This window comes from Eleutherodactylus coqui, chromosome 4 (genome assembly GCF_035609145.1).
Source record: "Eleutherodactylus coqui strain aEleCoq1 chromosome 4, aEleCoq1.hap1, whole genome shotgun sequence".
Classification (NCBI taxonomy): Eukaryota; Metazoa; Chordata; class Amphibia; order Anura; family Eleutherodactylidae; genus Eleutherodactylus; species Eleutherodactylus coqui.
Window position 1 is genome coordinate 47,009,743 of NC_089840.1, and position 18,106 is coordinate 47,027,848.

Genomic DNA, 18,106 nt, shown 5'->3' on the forward strand with positions numbered 1-18,106 from the left:
GACGCGTTTCGGCTGAGCTGTCAGCCTTTCTCAAGCATCATGCTTGAGAAAGGCTGACAGCTCAGCCGAAATGCGTCGCAAATAAAGATTTGATCACATCGTTTTGAATTCTACCTGCTTTCCTGGACCCAGGGGTGCTTTTCAATAAGCACCCCTGTGAAGTAAGTGTCGTATATAGCACAACAGATACATTGTTATACCTTTTGCTTGTTGCCTTCCAAAACACTGGAGCGCTGGTTAATTTTTTGTATCCTACTTATTCACATAAAACAGGTAAAAGAAAGCTACCAACCGGACGACAGAAAAGGATCCTTTGGCGTTTTTGTAACCCCCTATTATGAGGTCATAAGATGGAGCCAAAATGATCTGGGCACACATAAGGGGGACATGGGTGAGGTGGCGGCCATTTTGTGATAAAAGACTGTAAACATTCTTGATTAAGTCCAACTTCACACAGGCCTAAGCATTGTTGCGCGCCTTAGCGCAATATTTTTGCGCTATGAACGAGGCCTTTTAGCACACTTATCAGTGTATCTTACTGTACATTTTCTGCCTGCGTGATATGTTCATTTGCACGCGGCAAACAAACGTACCGATTGAAATGGCTATTAGTTCCAGATCTGGTTTTTTTCCCCAGTGCAATTAAGCCTCGCTTCACCCATCTCCTTGCATTTTGCGCACACATTTGTGCGCGCCTCATTGACTTCTATAGGGACCTTTCGTGCACAAATACGCAGGGAGATAGAACATGTTCTATTTTTTTTTTTCGTGGCTGAAATGTACACGCAAGATACGCGGACGTGAACGAACCTATTGAAATCAATGAGTTCGATTTAATGCATATTGCGCACAAATGCACGCACATCTACTTCCGTGTAAAGCCGGCCTAATTACTCATTCACACAGGCGTCCTTATTGTCAATATTTATTCATATCCTGTAGGGCATGTTCACACATCGTATCTGACAAGCTGAAAAAGAAACACCCAAGGGCTTAAACAGATGGGCGTGTTTTAATCCCGTTATGCAGCCGTGAAAATCATGGCCGAATAACGGGATGAAACGAAACCATTGATTTCAATGGTTTCGTTTTCACTATCGGGATTCTCGCGTATTAATACTACGCGCGAGAAAGACAGGGCACAGCCTTACTTCCCGCTTTTTTTTCCAAAGCCGCGCGCTATAGCGTGGAGTTTAAGTAGTCCGAAAAAAAAACCCAAAAAAACCCTGGTTCATGCGCTAATACTCTCCGTAGCGTGTTTTTGCGCTGAGTAAACAAAGACTCTCTGTTTTTAGGTACGCTTTTTGCATTTGACAAGAATTTTCGTGCATATTTTGAAGTCCCATTGAACAGAAGTGCCACTTTTTTTTTTGTTTACATGACATGTATTTTAAATACACATTGGGAAAAAAAACGCGTCATCATGACTGGGACATGGTTTCTCCTTACAAATTAAAGGGACGTATATTGCAAGCGTATTTCATGTCCTATTTTGGTCCGCACTCAAGGACGCAAATAGCCATGAAAGTCTATGGAAGCATAAAAAACGTAGCAAAAGCAAATGTTACATTACCTATACACTATATTTTTTATGCGTTTTGCTAGGAGACAGTGCAAAAAAACCCCTGATTTTTTTGGGAGGGGCTTTCTTGTGCACTAGAAAAAAGCAATCAACCTGCAACAAATATGCACCAAAAACACACAAACATACGCGTTGAAAACGGTACATTTTTCATGGACCAATATTGCATATGCCCTACAGGCTCATTCACACGAGCAGTTTTCGTGTCCACACACTGTCTGTACTGGAGGCAATATTATATTGACAGGATTTTTTTTTACGTAGACTGTGACAAAATTGCAGTATGTCCCATTAGGGTCCAAATTCTTGGTTGACGGCGACTTTTTAAGTCAAGGGGTGCGCAACAAAAAATGTGCACATGTAAGATATCCGTTTTCACTCCTTTTTTCACTGCTAATAGTCTAAGAAAATCTAGAAAAAAATTAAGCCTCAAGTTTTTTTTCACGTGATAAAAAAGCCAGATGCCACATGGACCTAAAAAAAACGGACACACACGATGCATACAGATGGCGCACAGACATTAAGCGGCTCAAAAATCAGAAAATAAGGCCTAAATAATGCAGGCTGAGATGGAGCGTGGCATGACATACCAGGTAACATCTAAATACCCCTTTCTGGGATATTTGTATGTCCCGATGCGCCCACTAAATCACTTTGGGGTGCATTTGCATAACTCCTGCCCCATTTGAGGTTCATTTGGCGGGACAATCCCCCTCAATACAGGACAGTCAGAAGCCATGGAGACGGCGCTTAACAACCACAGCCTTGTATATGATAGGTTGTCAGGCAGCAGGTCCTTAGCAACTAAACGCGTAGGTATAGTACATTTATTCGTGACTGCGATCACAAAAGGGTTGCTTTCTCTGTAAGAAAATGGCAACTAAACTATTAACCCTTTGCAATCCAATTTTGGATTCAGGGTTTCCTAGGGGTTTTTCCTCTTTCTGCCATTATACAATGGCGCCATCTGCTGGCTAGAGCCAGTACTGCGGTATGGGACATGCTGGAGAGGTCCCCGACAACAGAGCGGCCAGTAATATACAGTAAGAATGCACAGCCGGACGTCTTCCGACATCAGAGTTGTACAGCCTTCAATAAGAATGTCTGAAGAGGTCAGACAGTGAATTGGAAAGGGTTAATTGGCGACTACAGTATATAGTATATTACATTATGTGCGAGGCATAGGGGCTCAGCAGTTTCCCCCAAATGTGTACTGCAGGTAAAGTTGGCGTTGCAATAGTCAGATTATACAAATTCCAGCACCGTGAATTCCCAACATATGTAGAATTCCTTAAGTCACATGACCACAATTTGTACACGTTAATATACAGCCGTACGTGTCATCAGATCACACCATTGACATCAGCGGGAGCCGCACTGGTCATACACTTCTACCACTGGTCAAAGGGCAGCAGCGGACCAATCTCATCTCATGCAGAACTACGGGGCCCCTTGGAATAGGGACGCTCTTAATAATACTATATACAGCAAGTGATACATAGAGGGAGGTAAAGTTGTCGGTTCACCCCAGTCATAGATTTTCTTCTAAAAATAAATAAATGGCGTATGTTGGTTTACCTGAGACATAATTGAACAACAAAGAAGACCATCAGCATGGCGACTGCCCCTAGATATGTCATCATAGAATGTATAGCTCCACATTGTCTCTATAGTCGGCAAATGGAAAATTGAGCATCTTTGTAATATATCCTCATTACACTTTTTTACTTTAAAAATATATTACTAACTGGAAACCATCAACAAGCAGATTACCACTGTTGACAGCTCTAATGCTCTTAGGATGTGTTTGTTTTTAGTGAGTTTAGTGTATAATGATGTCCTAATGTGAAAGAGATGCTGCTCTGGCTCATTAACACCCATATATGCCTGTCAGGGGTGAATTTAAAAGGGTAATCCCATCTCAATTTTTATGAAATATTCCCAAGGGTATGTTATAAAAGTCTTCGTTGTGGCCTCCACTGACCCCAGCCTGTCTGTATTCGGTGGCCAGGCTTGCTTTGCTGCGCTGTTGCCATAAGTCTCATAGACATCGATCAGAGTTACATAAACAGTATGGCACAGCTAGCTGTTCTGTGTCCTTAACGCGGGAGCTTCAGAAACAGACTAACTCACTGTTCTACACCAGTTAAGTAACTCCCATTAACTTCTATGGCACTATAGAAACAGTGTAGCACAGCGGGGTTGACAGTGCGAGGTTGGTAGAGCGGTGACAGTGCGAGGTTGGTAGAGCGAGTGACAGACAGGGGTTGGTAGAGCGGTGACAGAGCGGGGTTGGTAGAGCGGTGACAGAGCGGGGTTGGTAGAGCGGTGACAGACAGGGGTTGGTAGAGCGGTGACAGACAGGGGTTGGTAGAGCGGTGACAGAGCGGGGTTGGTAGAGCGGTGACAGAGCGGGGTTGGTAGAGCGGTGACAGAGCGGGGTTGGTAGAGCGAGTGACAGAGCGGGGTTGGTAGAGCGAGTGACAGACAGGGGTTGGTAGAGCGGTGACAGAGCGTGATTGGTAGAGCGGGTGACGGTGCGGGATTGGTGGAGCGGGTGACGGTGCGGGATTGGTGGAGCGGGTGACGGTGCGGGTGACAGTGCGGGATTGGTGGAGCGGGTGACGGTGCGGGATTGGTAGAGCGGGTGACAGTGCGGGGTTGGGAGAGCGGGTGACAGTGCGGGGTTGGGAGAGCGGGTGACAGTGCGGGGTTGGGAGAGCGGGTGACAGTGTGGGATTGGGAGAGCGGATGGGTATAAAAATGCATCAGCTGGGTCCTCAACACCTCCGTAACGCAGTTAATGGTGCTTTTGGGAAGTGACAGGTTCCCTGAGTTTGCCCTTGCCCAGCAGCCCCAGTCCCTAACCTATCAGTACCCAGCAGATACAGTATAATAGGTATTCATATGCAAATCAGGATATTTGGATTTTGATCTGTTAAAGGAGATGTCCCGCGCCGAAACGGGTTTTTTTTTTTTTAAACCCCCCCCCCGTTCGGCGCGAGACAACCCCGATGCAGGGGTTAAAAAAACCACCCGCACAGCGCTTACCTGAATCCCGGCGGTCCGGTGACTTCAATACTTACCGCTGAAGATGGCCGCCGGGATCTTCTACCTTCGTGGACCGCAGCTCTTCTGTGCGGTCCACTGCCGATTCCAGCCTCCTGATTGGCTGGAATCGGCACGTGACGGGGCGGAGCTACACGGAGCCGGCATCCTGCACGAAAGGCTCCATAGAAGACTGCAGAAGACCCGGACTGCGCAAGCGCGGCTAATTTGGCCATCGGAGGCCAAAAATTAGTCGGCTCCATGGGAACGAGGACGCTAGCAACGGAGCAGGTAAGTAAAAAACTTTTTATAACTTCTGTATGGCTCATAATTAATGCACAATGTACATTACAAAGTGCATTATTATGGCCATACAGAAGTGTATAGACCCACTTGCTGCCTCGGGACATCTCCTTTAATTATCATTGGTTATTCATGAGTTAATGAAAAGGTAGTGTGAGGAATTTAAGTAAATAAGGGAGATAGAACAATACCTCTGCAGTGCCAACCTTACAAGTCAGGCAGCATTCTTACAAGTCAATGTTAGACTCTTTATACAAGCCTTGTAACAATGACTGGGAATTGAAAGCCAAGTCAGAATCTCCCTTATTTCCATATTACCCAGAGGAGCATGAATGGCTTTACAAGTCTCTCCTTCTAGGTGCTCTCCCTAAGGAGAAAAGGTAGTGTTCCTGAACCAGGAAATTAAGTGAAACAAATAAAGCCTTGAGAAGATCAATCAACTGCAACTTGTGGATCGTTTCCAATTAGCAGTAAATCTTTTCCTGAGATACACAAGGGATATTTGAACTAAAACCATAAAAAGTGACCCTGATATTTTAGAGAGATGCTGGATTTGCTGTCTGTAGAGCTAAAAGTGAAGCGTTCCTAAAACAACACATTTTTATACAGCTCATATACACTCTTCCAGCGCCTACAAGAAGTTGTCGATTTGCTGCAAAACTCGGCATGAAGTTCCATCTCAGGCAGATATATAAATGATAACAGTTGTGGTGTGATCAGATGAACGGCCTTGAGTCTGAGAGGGGCGCATTATTGGAATGCGAGAAGCTGGATGGTTTTATCGACCAATGGGCCAAATGACTATCTAATGTGTATGGGGGTGTCTGAGTTCTCCACCCGATAGCAGATGCGGCCAAAAGTATCCGCCATGTCTGATCCTACTCTTTATAGTCGTCTATTGCAATAAAATATTTTTCCCTGTAGGTGATAATATAAATGACACCTGATGTTTTTGAAAACCTCAGATTTCTGCAATTTCATATAGGAAGAAAAATCACACGTGACTTGCAACTTTAAAAGAGTTGTTGGGTATTTTTTGTATATTGTCTGTTAATGACCTGGGGTCAGGAAAGGTCGTCAATAGATGATCGGAGGGGGTTTGTCATTCGGGATCCCCACCAAACAACTGATTCCCGATGCCGCTGTCACTACGGACAGTGTAGAAAGCAGATGGTGCTGACCATAAAGTAGTGGCTTGGGTGGGTATTGTAGGCGCAGCTCCCATTGGGCTGTCCGCTATGGTCAACGTGATCTGCTTCCTGTGCTGCCTGCAGTGACAGTTGCACTGATCAGCCGATCGACAGGGATCCCGAGCAGCAAATCCCTGCCAATCATCTATCGATAACCTGTCTTGTAGAAAAAATACAATACGTCCCGGATAACCCCCTTACGTCTCAAAAATATTGCTGCGTAGCCTCATATCTTGCAAAGTTGGGTGACAGTTGCAAAGGGCATGTTGGCCGTCATGCAGCTCTCCAATAGTCCAGAACTGTATTTAGTTGACTTATAGGAGGATATATCTGGGAAAACTGGACGGCAAGCCCTGGAAGGATCATAAATGGTGGCCATAATGGTAGTCATCCAGCTTTCCTCAAAAATAGGAATTTTTTTATTAAAGGGACAAGGGCTTTTTTTTGATAAGGGAGCTCTGAATGAACACTCCAATGAGGCACATGGTATCATTTATATGTAAAATATCTATAAACAACAACGACGCCATAAATATAATAATATAGATTCTAACACTGCTTAAAAATAGAAAACTACAACTCCCAGCCTCCAGCGGTCAGGACCTACTGGGACTGCTAGTTTCACAACAGCTGTAGAGTCACAGGTTGTAGACCCCCGTCCTATACAATGATATACATATCAGATCTATACCCTGCACATTGACAAGATTGTTATGGTTCTTATATATCTGTAGGGATTCTCCAGGTCGCACTGATGCCGGCCGCGCTCCTGCGAGGAAGGAGGCCATCCAGGATCAGATCTCTGGATCTTCTGCGCACAAACATGGCAGCTGCCCCAGTCCCTTGGTCAAGGTCTGTCATTTTCTGTTGGTCATTTTGCTTCACTTTTCAGGTTTATCCTGGAAGAGGAAAATGTTCATGGAGATTTTGCACAATTACACATGACATAGATATAACGTTGTAGGTCCCCAACTGACGAGCTAATCGTGGGTAGGACCCAGCGGTGCTGCAGGACAAATGAAGTATTACATGATGTCCATGGGCTAGCTGGCTCTGGTTAGTAGACTGAAATCCCTATAGGAAGACTCTCCCACCCCATTATGTTTAAGTGCCCTATTAGGTTGCCTTATGGCCCTTTTACACGGGCCGATTATTGGGTTTGACAATCTGGCCACGAGCAAATGATTGTTTATTGGCTGATCAGCTCATTTATGAGAACAGAAAGATGAACAGCTGGTCTATGGGGGCGAATGATCATTTTGGCGATCGCTCGTCACCGTAAGCTGATTCTCAGCCCATGTAAAAGAAAAGGAAACAAGCGTTTGTTACATCGGACCAAGAATTTGGCCAGTGTAAAAGGACCATTACTCTAGACCAGTGGTGGTGAACCTATGGCACGCGTGCCAGAGGCGGCACACAGAGCCCTCCCTGCTGGCACGTGACGCCATCGGCCGGTCACTACTAGTTAATACCTAGAGGAGCCGCAGCTCCCCGGTATTCTTGTATTATGTCGCCACCAGAAATTAGGGGTGGCGACATAATACAGGGGTTTTCTATGTTGTAACGCCCCCAGCTTCTGATAGGCTGGGGGCGTGTGGCCTTAGTAGAGGAAGTGTCGGCAGCAGATAGAGCAGAGGGGACGGCGGACCAGGGCAGAGAGATCAGCGGCAGCAGCAGGGACGCTGGAGGGAGCGCCGCCGGCAGCAGGAGACGGAGAGCTGGTGGCATGAGCACAGCCACTGCTAGCGGAGGCTGGAGGGAGTGGCGGCAGCAGCAGCTGGAGAGCAGGACACGGAGTGGCTGCAGCACAGACTGTGGGGCCGCTGGGGGAGTGTCACTGGTACGCGGGGGGCCGCTGGGGGGGGTGTCACTGGTACGCGGGGGGCCGCTGTGGGGTGTCACTGGTACACGGGAGGGGGGGGGGGCGCTGTGGGGTGTCACTAGTACGCGGGGGGTTGCTGTGGGGTGTCACTAGTATGCTGGGGGCCACTGTGGGGTGTCACTATTACCACTGGGGTATGTTTACATGTGGCAGAAATGGGCAGGGCTGTTTCAAAATAGACCGGGTGCAGATTTTGACTGCTTTTTGGATACAGAATGCTGCAGAATTTTCCACAGAAATTTTCCGCTGAGTACATTCTGCAGTATTTCCGCATCTAAAAAGCAGTCCAAATCTGCACGCTGTCTATTTTGAAGCGGCCCTGTCCTTTTTTAGAATGACGGGGGTAAAATCATACTTCGTGGTAAGCCCCGCCCCCTGACGTTTTGGCACTTTGTAGTGAATAGGTGGGTTTTGAGTTGCAATTTGGGCACTCGGGCTCTAAAAGGTTCGCCATCACTGCTCTAGACCTTCTATCTCCTGCACCAGGTGGCACAGTGGTCTCCAAGGTTTAGAGCGTTAGCTTTACCAGTCCACTTCTAGCCTCTCTGTACCTCTTTCCGAGAGTGCCAGTTTTCTGTTGAACTTTTGATTGACTACTTTGGATAATCATAAGTCCATCAGAAGAAGCAAATCTGCAGTGTAAAACATGGCAAGTAAGGGTACTTTTACATGGGGCGACTGTCATCCCAGTGATCATCACTCACTGAATGGAGGAGTGGGCCAGATATATCTTCTGGCCACCCACCTCTATTCCCAGCACACATGCAATTGTTCACACGTTAATGACTGCCTCTTTAAATGGGCCAACAGTCACTTGTTCTTTAGGTGAGCTGAAACCAAGCAACTATGACAATTGAGCAATTGTGACTTACTTGCCCTATCAGGTCCCAGGTTGCATGGCCCAATTATTACTTGGGTGACTGTTGGGTCATGTAAAGGCACCCGAACAGAGCAGGAAAATTAGCATTTACCCTGCCATATCAGCAGATCACGAAGTATAGAAGATCCCATTTGCAAGATCCCTGGGGATAAGCTGTTGGAGGGAGGATCCAGGGTGAAAGGATTGCTTAGGCTGCTTTTACACGGAGCGATAAATCATCCGCATTCACGCAGGCTGTACCAGTGAATGAGAACGACTAAATGATCGCTGTTTATACGCAGTGACATGCAAATGAGCAAACAATTATCTTTCTGCTTGCATAAAGGGAACGACGAACAAGAAGTAAACAAATTCTTGTTCGTTGTTCAATCATTGGCCATGTTGACACTGAACGATTGTCACTCAAATTTGCATGATCCAATGATTTTTTTGAATGATAATTAGAGATGAGTGAGCATGCTCGGATAAGCCAGTTACTTGAGCGAGCCTCACTCTTCTCGAGTAATTGCATTCTTGTTAGAGATGAGCGAGCGTACTCGCTAACGCAAACTACTCGAGCAAGTAGTTCCTTTTTCGAGTACATGCCCGCTCGTCTCAAAAGATTAGGGTGCTGGCGGGGGGCGGAGAGCGGCGGGGAGGAACGGGGGGAGACCTCTCTCTCTCCCCCCCGCTCCCCCCTGCTCACTCCCGCAACTCACCGCTCACCCCCGCCGGCACCCGAATCTTTTGAGACAAGCGGGCATGTACTCGAAAAAGGCAATACTTGCTCGAGTAATTTGCCTAGCGAGTACGCTCGCTCATCTCTAATTCTTGTCCAAGAGCTACACCCTGCCGCCCGCCGCCCCCCCTCCCGAGCACGCTTGGACAAGAATGCAGTTACTCGAGAAGAGCGAGGCTTGCTCGAGTAACTGGCTTATCCGAGCATGCTCGCTCATCTCTAATGATAATCATTCCATGTAAAAGGGCACTTAAAAGGAAAGTTCAGCTATTGGGAAAATAGTGGCCAACTGCTGTCCTCTAGAAAGTGCTAACTTTCAATGCAGAGACTCCACAGGAAAATGAAGGATGGTAGAATGCCCTTTGATGTTAAAGGGGTATTCCCATCTCGAGAATTCTATATCAATGACTTTGAAATTACAAAACAATGTACTCACCCTCAAAATGTTTAGTACCAAAATGCTCCATTCTCCAGACACTGTAGATATTGATTCCTCTGCCCTCTGGTTGTTTACTGCTTGTTGCCAGGGAAACAGAATGCCTCTTCTACGGAAAGAAATAGCAGAGCATAATGGTTGCTGGTGTCTGGGCCAAAAGCTCGTGCGCACGCACTGCTGAGATGTCGGCCACCAGATTTAGATGAAAGAAGTGCATAAGCGCAGTCCTCCTCCGCTATATTTTCCATAGAAGAGGTGGTCTGTTTCCCTGGCAACAAACAGTAAACAACCAGAGGACAGAAGAATCAATATCTGCAAGATCTGGAGAATGGAGCATTTTGAAAATAAACATCTTATGAGTGTATTGTTTTGTGATTTTGAACTTTATTACAGACTTCTAGGCTCCACTACTGAGCGATTCTAATGACAACATATCCCCTTCTGATTGGTGTCGGGCGCAGTGTTATCATATGTGGATCCAAATCACCAGTCGTATCAATGTACACAGATAGTGACACAAAACTGTTAGGGCTTATTCACACAGATGTATTTGCACACAATACGCAGATAATATAACCCATTGATTTCATTGGGTTCGTTCACATGCACGTATTTGCGTGTGCAGTTCTGTTGCGCAAAACAATATGCAGCATGTTCTATTTTCCTGCACATTGGCGCAGGAAAATGGAGTGTATGTAACTAATTAGGCTAATTAGCCATTTCAATGTACAGGACCTTGGCTGTGGGTTTTCTATTGAATGTGCAAATGTGCATGATTCGCATACGCAAAAGCCGCAGTAGCGCGTTCAAAAATGCAACCTCCAAAGCGTAAGAATGTGCCGCAAATACGCATACTGTCTTGTGAATTCGGCCTTAAGAAAGATGTAGATATTGATGCATTTGGTAATCAGGATCTACCCATGGTCTCCAAGACAACACTACGCCGGACAGAAAGGAGGACATGTTCTTATCAGTAGTGCAGCCTCAGGCTTTCGGCCTGTAATTGTTAGCGGTCTTATCTCAGCACAGAAGGAAGATATTAGAAAAGCTTTTCCCCATTTTACCGTCCGCTAACCGGCACGCTGCATCTATTGTTCACTTACATCCCCATCAGACTTATTTTGTTCATTGCTGTCTTCCTTATCTTGCTCTTCTCCTGGATCTTCACTCTTCTTTTCTGCGTTCAGCGGCTCTTGTTCTGTCGCCGGCGTCTCCGTCTCACTCGTACCCGATTTCCCCTCTTCTTTGTTGGGTTTCTCCCCCTGTTTGCACTCTTTATGCTCGGCGTTGGCCTCCCCTCCTGCTTCCTCCTGTTTGGCAGGGTCTTCCTGGTTACTTTTTTGGTTCTCCGATGTCTTGTCTTCAGATGGTGAATTTTTTGCCTCCGATGTTGCATCTCCGTCTTGCTTGTCCCTCAGAGCAGCGTCGCCCTCGTCTGACTTATCTCCATTCTCTTTAGCTATTGTGTTCATTGTTTCAATGTCAAAGTCCATGTCGGACTGGGATTTTCTAAACTTTCGACTGGGAGGTCTCCTCTTTATGGAACCTCTTGTGCGGATCTAGAGAGAAGAAGGTAGGGTTATTATGTGTAGAATTCTTATAAGCAGTCTTATTTATCTTATTAGATTTATATGCATTATATACAGAGTCAAGTCCCATTGTTATGACCACCAGCTAATATCCAGAGTAACCGCCGTGTGCTGCATGGACAGCAGCTAGCCGGGCTGGGGGTGACTCGGTAAGGGGCAGGTAGGTGGTCTCAGGTATGTGGAGTCATGCTGACTGCAGGGCATCCCACACTTGCTGGAGGGTACGTGGGGAGGATCCAGAGAGCTAACATGACAATTGATGGTCTATTGGGTTCAAGTCTGGCGGATTAGGGGCCAGAGGAGTACTTGGAAGTCCTGGTCGTGCTCTTGCAACCACTGTTGGACACTTATAGCTGTGAGACATGTTCCATTGTCTTAGTGCAAGATCCAGAGAGTGAACAAGACAATCGATGGTCTATTGGGTTCTAGTCTGGGGGATTAGGGTCCAGAGGAGTACTTGGAAGTCCTGGTCGTGCTCTTCCAACCATTGCTGGACACTTATAGCTGTGAGACATGTTCCATTGTCTTAGTGGAAGATCCAGAGAGTGAACAAGACAATCGATGGTCTATTGGGTTCTAGTCTGGCGGATTAGGGGCCAGAGGAGTACTTGGAAGTCTTGGTCGTGCTCTTCCAACCACTGTCAGGCCCTTATAGCCGTGTGACATGTCCCATTGTCTTAGTGGAAGATCCCATCTGCCCCAGGGAAGACAAGCAGCATGTATGGATGTACGTGACCCGCAAGGATGGATTTATAACCAAATTGGTTCAGACTGCTTTTCACTTAGATGAGCGGCTCATAGAATGCCATGAAAGACGTCCTCTGACCATAACGCTGCCGCCACCAGCTTGTGTTCTTTCAGCAATGGTTGTACGGTGTTTGTTCTCTGATGCCAACGTCCATCTGTTGGTGAAGGCGACCCTTTGCCAATCGGCGGTGGTCCAATTCTGATACCGTTGTGCAAATTGAAGCCTTATCTTCTGATGCACCTTTGTTAGCATCGGTGCGGTGACCATCCGCCTGCTTTGGAGCCCCGTATGCTGTAGGGTTCACTGAACTGTTGCTTTAGACACACGTCTGGTAGCCCCTTGGTTCATTTTCATGGTCAGCTGCGGCTGGGTCGGTATTCCCACAGCGGGATGCGAGCCGTGCCCCTACAGTGACCCAGAGCTCCCCTCCTCCGGTCTGCTATGTGCCGGCTGCCGTCCAGCTGGCACATGCGCAGAGCAGAGCTGGCACGTCAGCCATGACGTTACTGTGCGGGCCTCTGTGAGGCTCACAGAGAATTAGGGCATGGCACAATTTGTTTACCGCGCGAGTTTTCACGTGGTCAAATCACAGCTGTCTGCATAGGACTGCATAATCTAATGCAATCCTATGGCAGCGGGCATGCGCAGAAATTCTGCGGGAAATCCCGCCGCTGAATTTCCGCCCATGTGCAGGAGGCCTTAGGCTTTTTATTGTCTCTTTGCATGCACTAGTTTTTATACAATTATTTATAAATTAGTCACCGTTGAAATATTTCCTTGTGTACAATATTTTTTGTAAAGATTTTTTCAGAATCCGGAAGTAATATTTCTTGCTTTTGTTTGTGGAACTGGAATTTTCAGGGTGGGCACATGATTTTAAGAAGAGCACATATTTATCATGCGGGCAGCCACATACTTGTCAGGGCAGACAATGACATACTTTTCAGGGACACAACGGCATACTTGTCAGGGGGGCACATATTTGTTGGAGGCAATCTAATTTTTGAATAAGCATATTCATTTTGGTGGGCGCACAATTGTTAATTGTTGGGGGAAACTTTTTTAGGGCTCTTCCATTGTAACAAGCGAGTTGTTGCCCGTACACCTTGCATGCAGTAAATATATGAAGGGTTATTATATTATTTTTTGATGCTTTTTTACAACAGTCATCCCAGCGATACTCCTCATGATCGAGCGGGAATCTGAATGATATCGTCCTGTGTAAAAGGGCCCTTAGGCCTCATGTCCACTAGCAAAATTGAATTGCGGATTCTGCATTCAATTTTGCCCATAGGGAATCATTGGCCATACACAGTCAATTAAATTGAAATTTGCACCCGCGGATGGCATTTTATTGGATTTGCGTTTTCTCACGTGCGGGAGAAAAAACGCAGCATGCTCCATTTTCAGCGGGTCTCTCGTGCGGACGACTCCCGCAGGCTTCCATAGAAGCCTATGGAAGCCGTCTGGTCCCGCGGTACACCCACAGCTGAATTTCTGCTCTCCGGCACAGGAGCGTGGGAGTTCAAAAAGAAAGAAAAGCACGGCGCATGCGCGCGGCACGCTGCCGGCGTGCCGAGCGCATCCGCTGGGCAGAGGGAAAGAAGATCTGGACGTGACGGATGGGAACCCGCAGCGTCTGGACAGGTGAGTTAAATCTTTTTTCAGGCCTCATGTCTGCGGGAAAGGAGGGTCCCGCTGCGGGATTCTGCATGGGGAATTTCCTAGTGGACATGAGGCCTTAGGCTGCATTGACATCTGCATTTATTGCTCCATTTGGTGCTTCTGGCACAGATCTGGCTGAAAATCCCAGACGAAATTAAGCAGCAAGCTGAGCTATTTCATTCAGGAAAACTTTGGCTAGCATGCCGGAAACTGGACAGACCCCATATAGTCATTGGGGTCTGTCCATGCAACTTGGATCTGGCACTTGCTGGATTAAGAGTTTTCGGTATATGCACTGTTCAGTTTTGAGAATGGAGACGAATAATGCAAATCAAGCGGGGCCATGGATGCGGTTGTGAACTTACTGGTATTTCACTTTATAGAAGTCCAGAACGGCGTGCTGATATATTTGTGGCTACTTACCCCTACCACTAGGGGGAGCTCACTGCACATTGCTTTCCAATATCAATAGGAGCTGCCAGTAGGCACACTGAAAGCGATGTAAGCAAAGACTCAGGAGTGAATGGGGTGGAGATGTTGAACACTATAAACCACCCCAACTTTCGTTAACACACCTGCAACACATAGTCTGTAATAGGTTGATGTTCTTTGAGTAGAGCAGAGGACAACATCATGTACTAAGGCCCCTTCCTTTTAGCATAAAGAGGGGGTGCAGCCATCAGACCGCCATCCATATACTTGTGGCATATTCTTGCGCTATAGCTGCTCTTATAAATATACCCAGGGGGGAAAACCTATTTAAAGTAAATGAATACCTCAGTGCAGAAGATAATATTGGTGTTTTAATTCCTCACTATCTCTGCTTGCTTGACACTAACTGAAAATCTGATAGAAACACGTCTAGACCTTATCCTGCTCACACGGCTGTTGGCTTTGTTACAGTGTATCAGAAGTATTGGCTTGGATGGCTAGACAGGAGACCTTTGGACCACCATGGCTTTGGTTCTTTCCCATCATGTTGTAGCAATAATATAGATACTTATGTAGCCCAGACTTTATGTGGATGATAATGTCAGATTTCTTCTTTCAAACGGGACGGAATATTCTGCAACGCTGTGAAATGTCCCTTACAATCAATGTACAAAAGTTTACCTTGTGGCCTTGGAGATGAGCGCCATCTGGTGGTTGTTCAAAACTCACTGGTGATTCTTCTATGTTGCTGGAATGTGGTTGTTGGACAATGGGGCTGCTGGGTGTTGATGGAGGAGTGCTCCATGGTGAGGCCATGGTTTTTAATCCAGGGCTCTTTGGGGATGGTCCTGGGAGAAGTGATGCAGGAGCAAAGGCCAAATTAGCCTGGAACCAAATGAAATTCCTAGTGAGCTTATGCTGCAGAGTACAGAGATATCTGAAGCAAACCACACAGCAAGCAGGATATTGACATGTCCTAATGAGGTGCATATCACTGTATCAAAAGACAACGTATAATGTATACTCGGTGTACATATATAATTATATACCAAATATGCCCAGGTTATACCTGCATGGCCCGTATCACCATATATAGGAGATGTATAACTTATTCCAGCTATATCTATATAATTATATACAGAAGATACCCAGGGTATACCGGCATGTTCCATATCACTATACACAGGAGATGTATAATGTTTACCAGCTGCACATATATGATTATATACAGGAGATACCCATGTTATACTAGCATGATCTATATCACTATATACAGGAGATGGAAAAGGGATTTATTATTATTTGTATAGCACTAACTTATTCCGCAGCGCTTTCAGGTAATTTATTTATTACCCCCAGCAAGTTCAGACATGTAACTTATATAGGCTGTGCATATATAATTATATACAGGAGATACCCAGGTTATACCAGCATCCTCTATATCACTTTATACAGGAGATGTATAACTTATACCAGCTGTACATATATAATTATATACAGGAGATACCCAGGTTATACCAGCATCCTCTATATCACTTTATACAGGAGATGTATAACTTATACCAGCTGTACATATATAATTATATACAGGAGATACCTAGGTTATACTGGCATGTTCCATATCACTATACACAGGAGATGTATAACTTATACCAGCTGTACATTAGGGTGGCCTAAAAAGCTCAACTTTCAACTGCAAAGCAAGATACCCTATATTTTGTTTTCCTTTTTTGGGGGCAGTTTCAGGTTCTTACATCTGCGACAAGGTTGCGGTCAAAGACTATGAATTTTCAGACTCTTTACTAATGACGAAGAAGAAAAACAACGGTTGCTTCAAGTCGTGGAAGCAAATCAGAAGGCTGTTCCATCACAGGTTACCAAGAAGCCTCCTGTCCGGTCCTTAAGCGCCGGCTGACAAGGATTTGTGTCGGAATGTTGACTGTTTTCTTATACTTCGAGGTATTTTTGTAGGAACAGCACAAATGTGTGGATTGTCAGATTGTCAATACTTAATGTTTTAAAGTATAGCGGTTCTTTTGCAAAAGCAAAATGTTAATACTAATGCCGTAGCCCATGTAATCGGAAATCTTAGCGCCGCTTCTCATAATATACGTCAGCTTTGAGCTCCATCTTGCAGTTGCAATTTAAAGATAAGACTTTACTCGAACTTTAATATTAGCAGATGTAACAAATTGGGAAGGTGTCTGGCTGTATAGCTCATCTCCATGAGCCACCCTACTATACATATATAATTATATACAGAAGATGCCCAGGTTATACCAGCACGGTATCACTACCGTATATACAGGACATGTATAATTTATACCAGCTGTACATATATAATTATATACAGGAGATAGTCAGGATATACCAGTATGGTTCTTTACTATACAGAATTACCGTAATCACTGTGCTGAAATGTCATTTACCTGAAGTTTCTCAATAAGAGGGGAACTCTTCACCTTGATTTTAGGCACCTGTGACTGTGGGGGAGATAGTTTCTATAAGAAGACAAGAGTAGGAAGAAGTTTTTTAGAACCAATCTCTGTCTTATGGGGAGTCTGTCATCTTGAAGCTGCTGTCCAAACCACAGGCATGATGTTATAGAGCAGGAGGCGCTGAGCGGACTGATATGTGGAGTTATGGGGAAAGATTCAGTATAAATTGTAATTTATTCCTCTGCGCATTCTGAGCAGAACGGTCCAATGGGCGGAGCTATTAGTGACTGACAGCTATCTGTGTATGACTGTCAATCACCGAGGTAGCTGTCCATCACTGACAGGACCTCCCATTGGACTGTTCATCGGAGAATGAGCAGAGATATAAATGAATAAAATACAAGTTATACTGAATCTTTCCCCATAGAACTATACATCAGTCTGCTCAGCTCCTCCGGCTCTATAACATCATGCCTGCAGTTTGGACAGCAGATTCAAGAGAACATGTTCCCTTTAATACTAATCAACAGGACAAAAGTGAATGTTAACATGTATTATACCAAAAAGTTCAATGGGGTCTGTTAGGTTTCAGGGGTGACTGCTTTGTGACAGATCACAGCATTGTGGTGTCCATTATTAGCAGAAATCATGATTGGGTACAGACCAATCACACGGCAACACTTCGAGTACAGAAGAAAGACACGCTGACCTTTGGGGTACGGGTTAATAACACAATAACACCTCGGGTACAGTACATTTAAATGATGACACTTGGGCTACAGACCCCTGCCGATCAACTATTGATGACCTGTCCTGAGGATACTTGATCAATAGTGTAGTCCCTGAAAAAACTCCTTTAACCCTTTCCAATCTAATTACTATCCTGGTTTTCCTAGGGGGTCTTACTCTTTTTCTGCCATTATGCAACGGCGCTATCTGCTGGCTAAAGCTAGTACTGCATGAGGTGACACGTTGGATAGGCTCCGACAGCAGAGAGACTGGCAATATACAGTAAGAGAACCCCGACGGACTTCTTCCAACATCCGAGCTGTACAGCCTTAAATCATAATGTCTTAAGACGTCAGACAGTGAATTGGAAAGGGTTAAGATGACTAGTAATGTTGGCTTATGACTGTTGACTGATGATTTCATGGGTTCCAAACAAGACTATCTTCTCTTTCACTGAGATGAACTC

At 45.5% G+C, this 18,106-nt stretch overlaps 1 protein-coding gene across 2 annotated transcripts in view; it reads right to left on the reverse strand.

Moving 5' to 3' along the window:
• Positions 1–82: 82 nt before the first annotated feature.
• RCSD1 (RCSD domain containing 1) overlaps positions 83–18,106 on the reverse strand; it is a 79,686-nt gene continuing 61,662 nt past the window's right edge. For both annotated transcript variants that reach the window (XM_066599369.1, XM_066599368.1), the window contains exons 4-7: positions 16,903–16,974; positions 15,155–15,358; positions 11,143–11,598; positions 83–7,022 (exon numbers count right to left, since the gene is read on the reverse strand). In XM_066599369.1, coding sequence (XP_066455466.1) covers positions 7,005–7,022; positions 11,143–11,598; positions 15,155–15,358; positions 16,903–16,974 — 750 coding nt within the window. In that variant the 3' untranslated portion in view covers positions 83–7,004. The remainder of the gene's footprint in view (positions 7,023–11,142; positions 11,599–15,154; positions 15,359–16,902; positions 16,975–18,106) is intronic.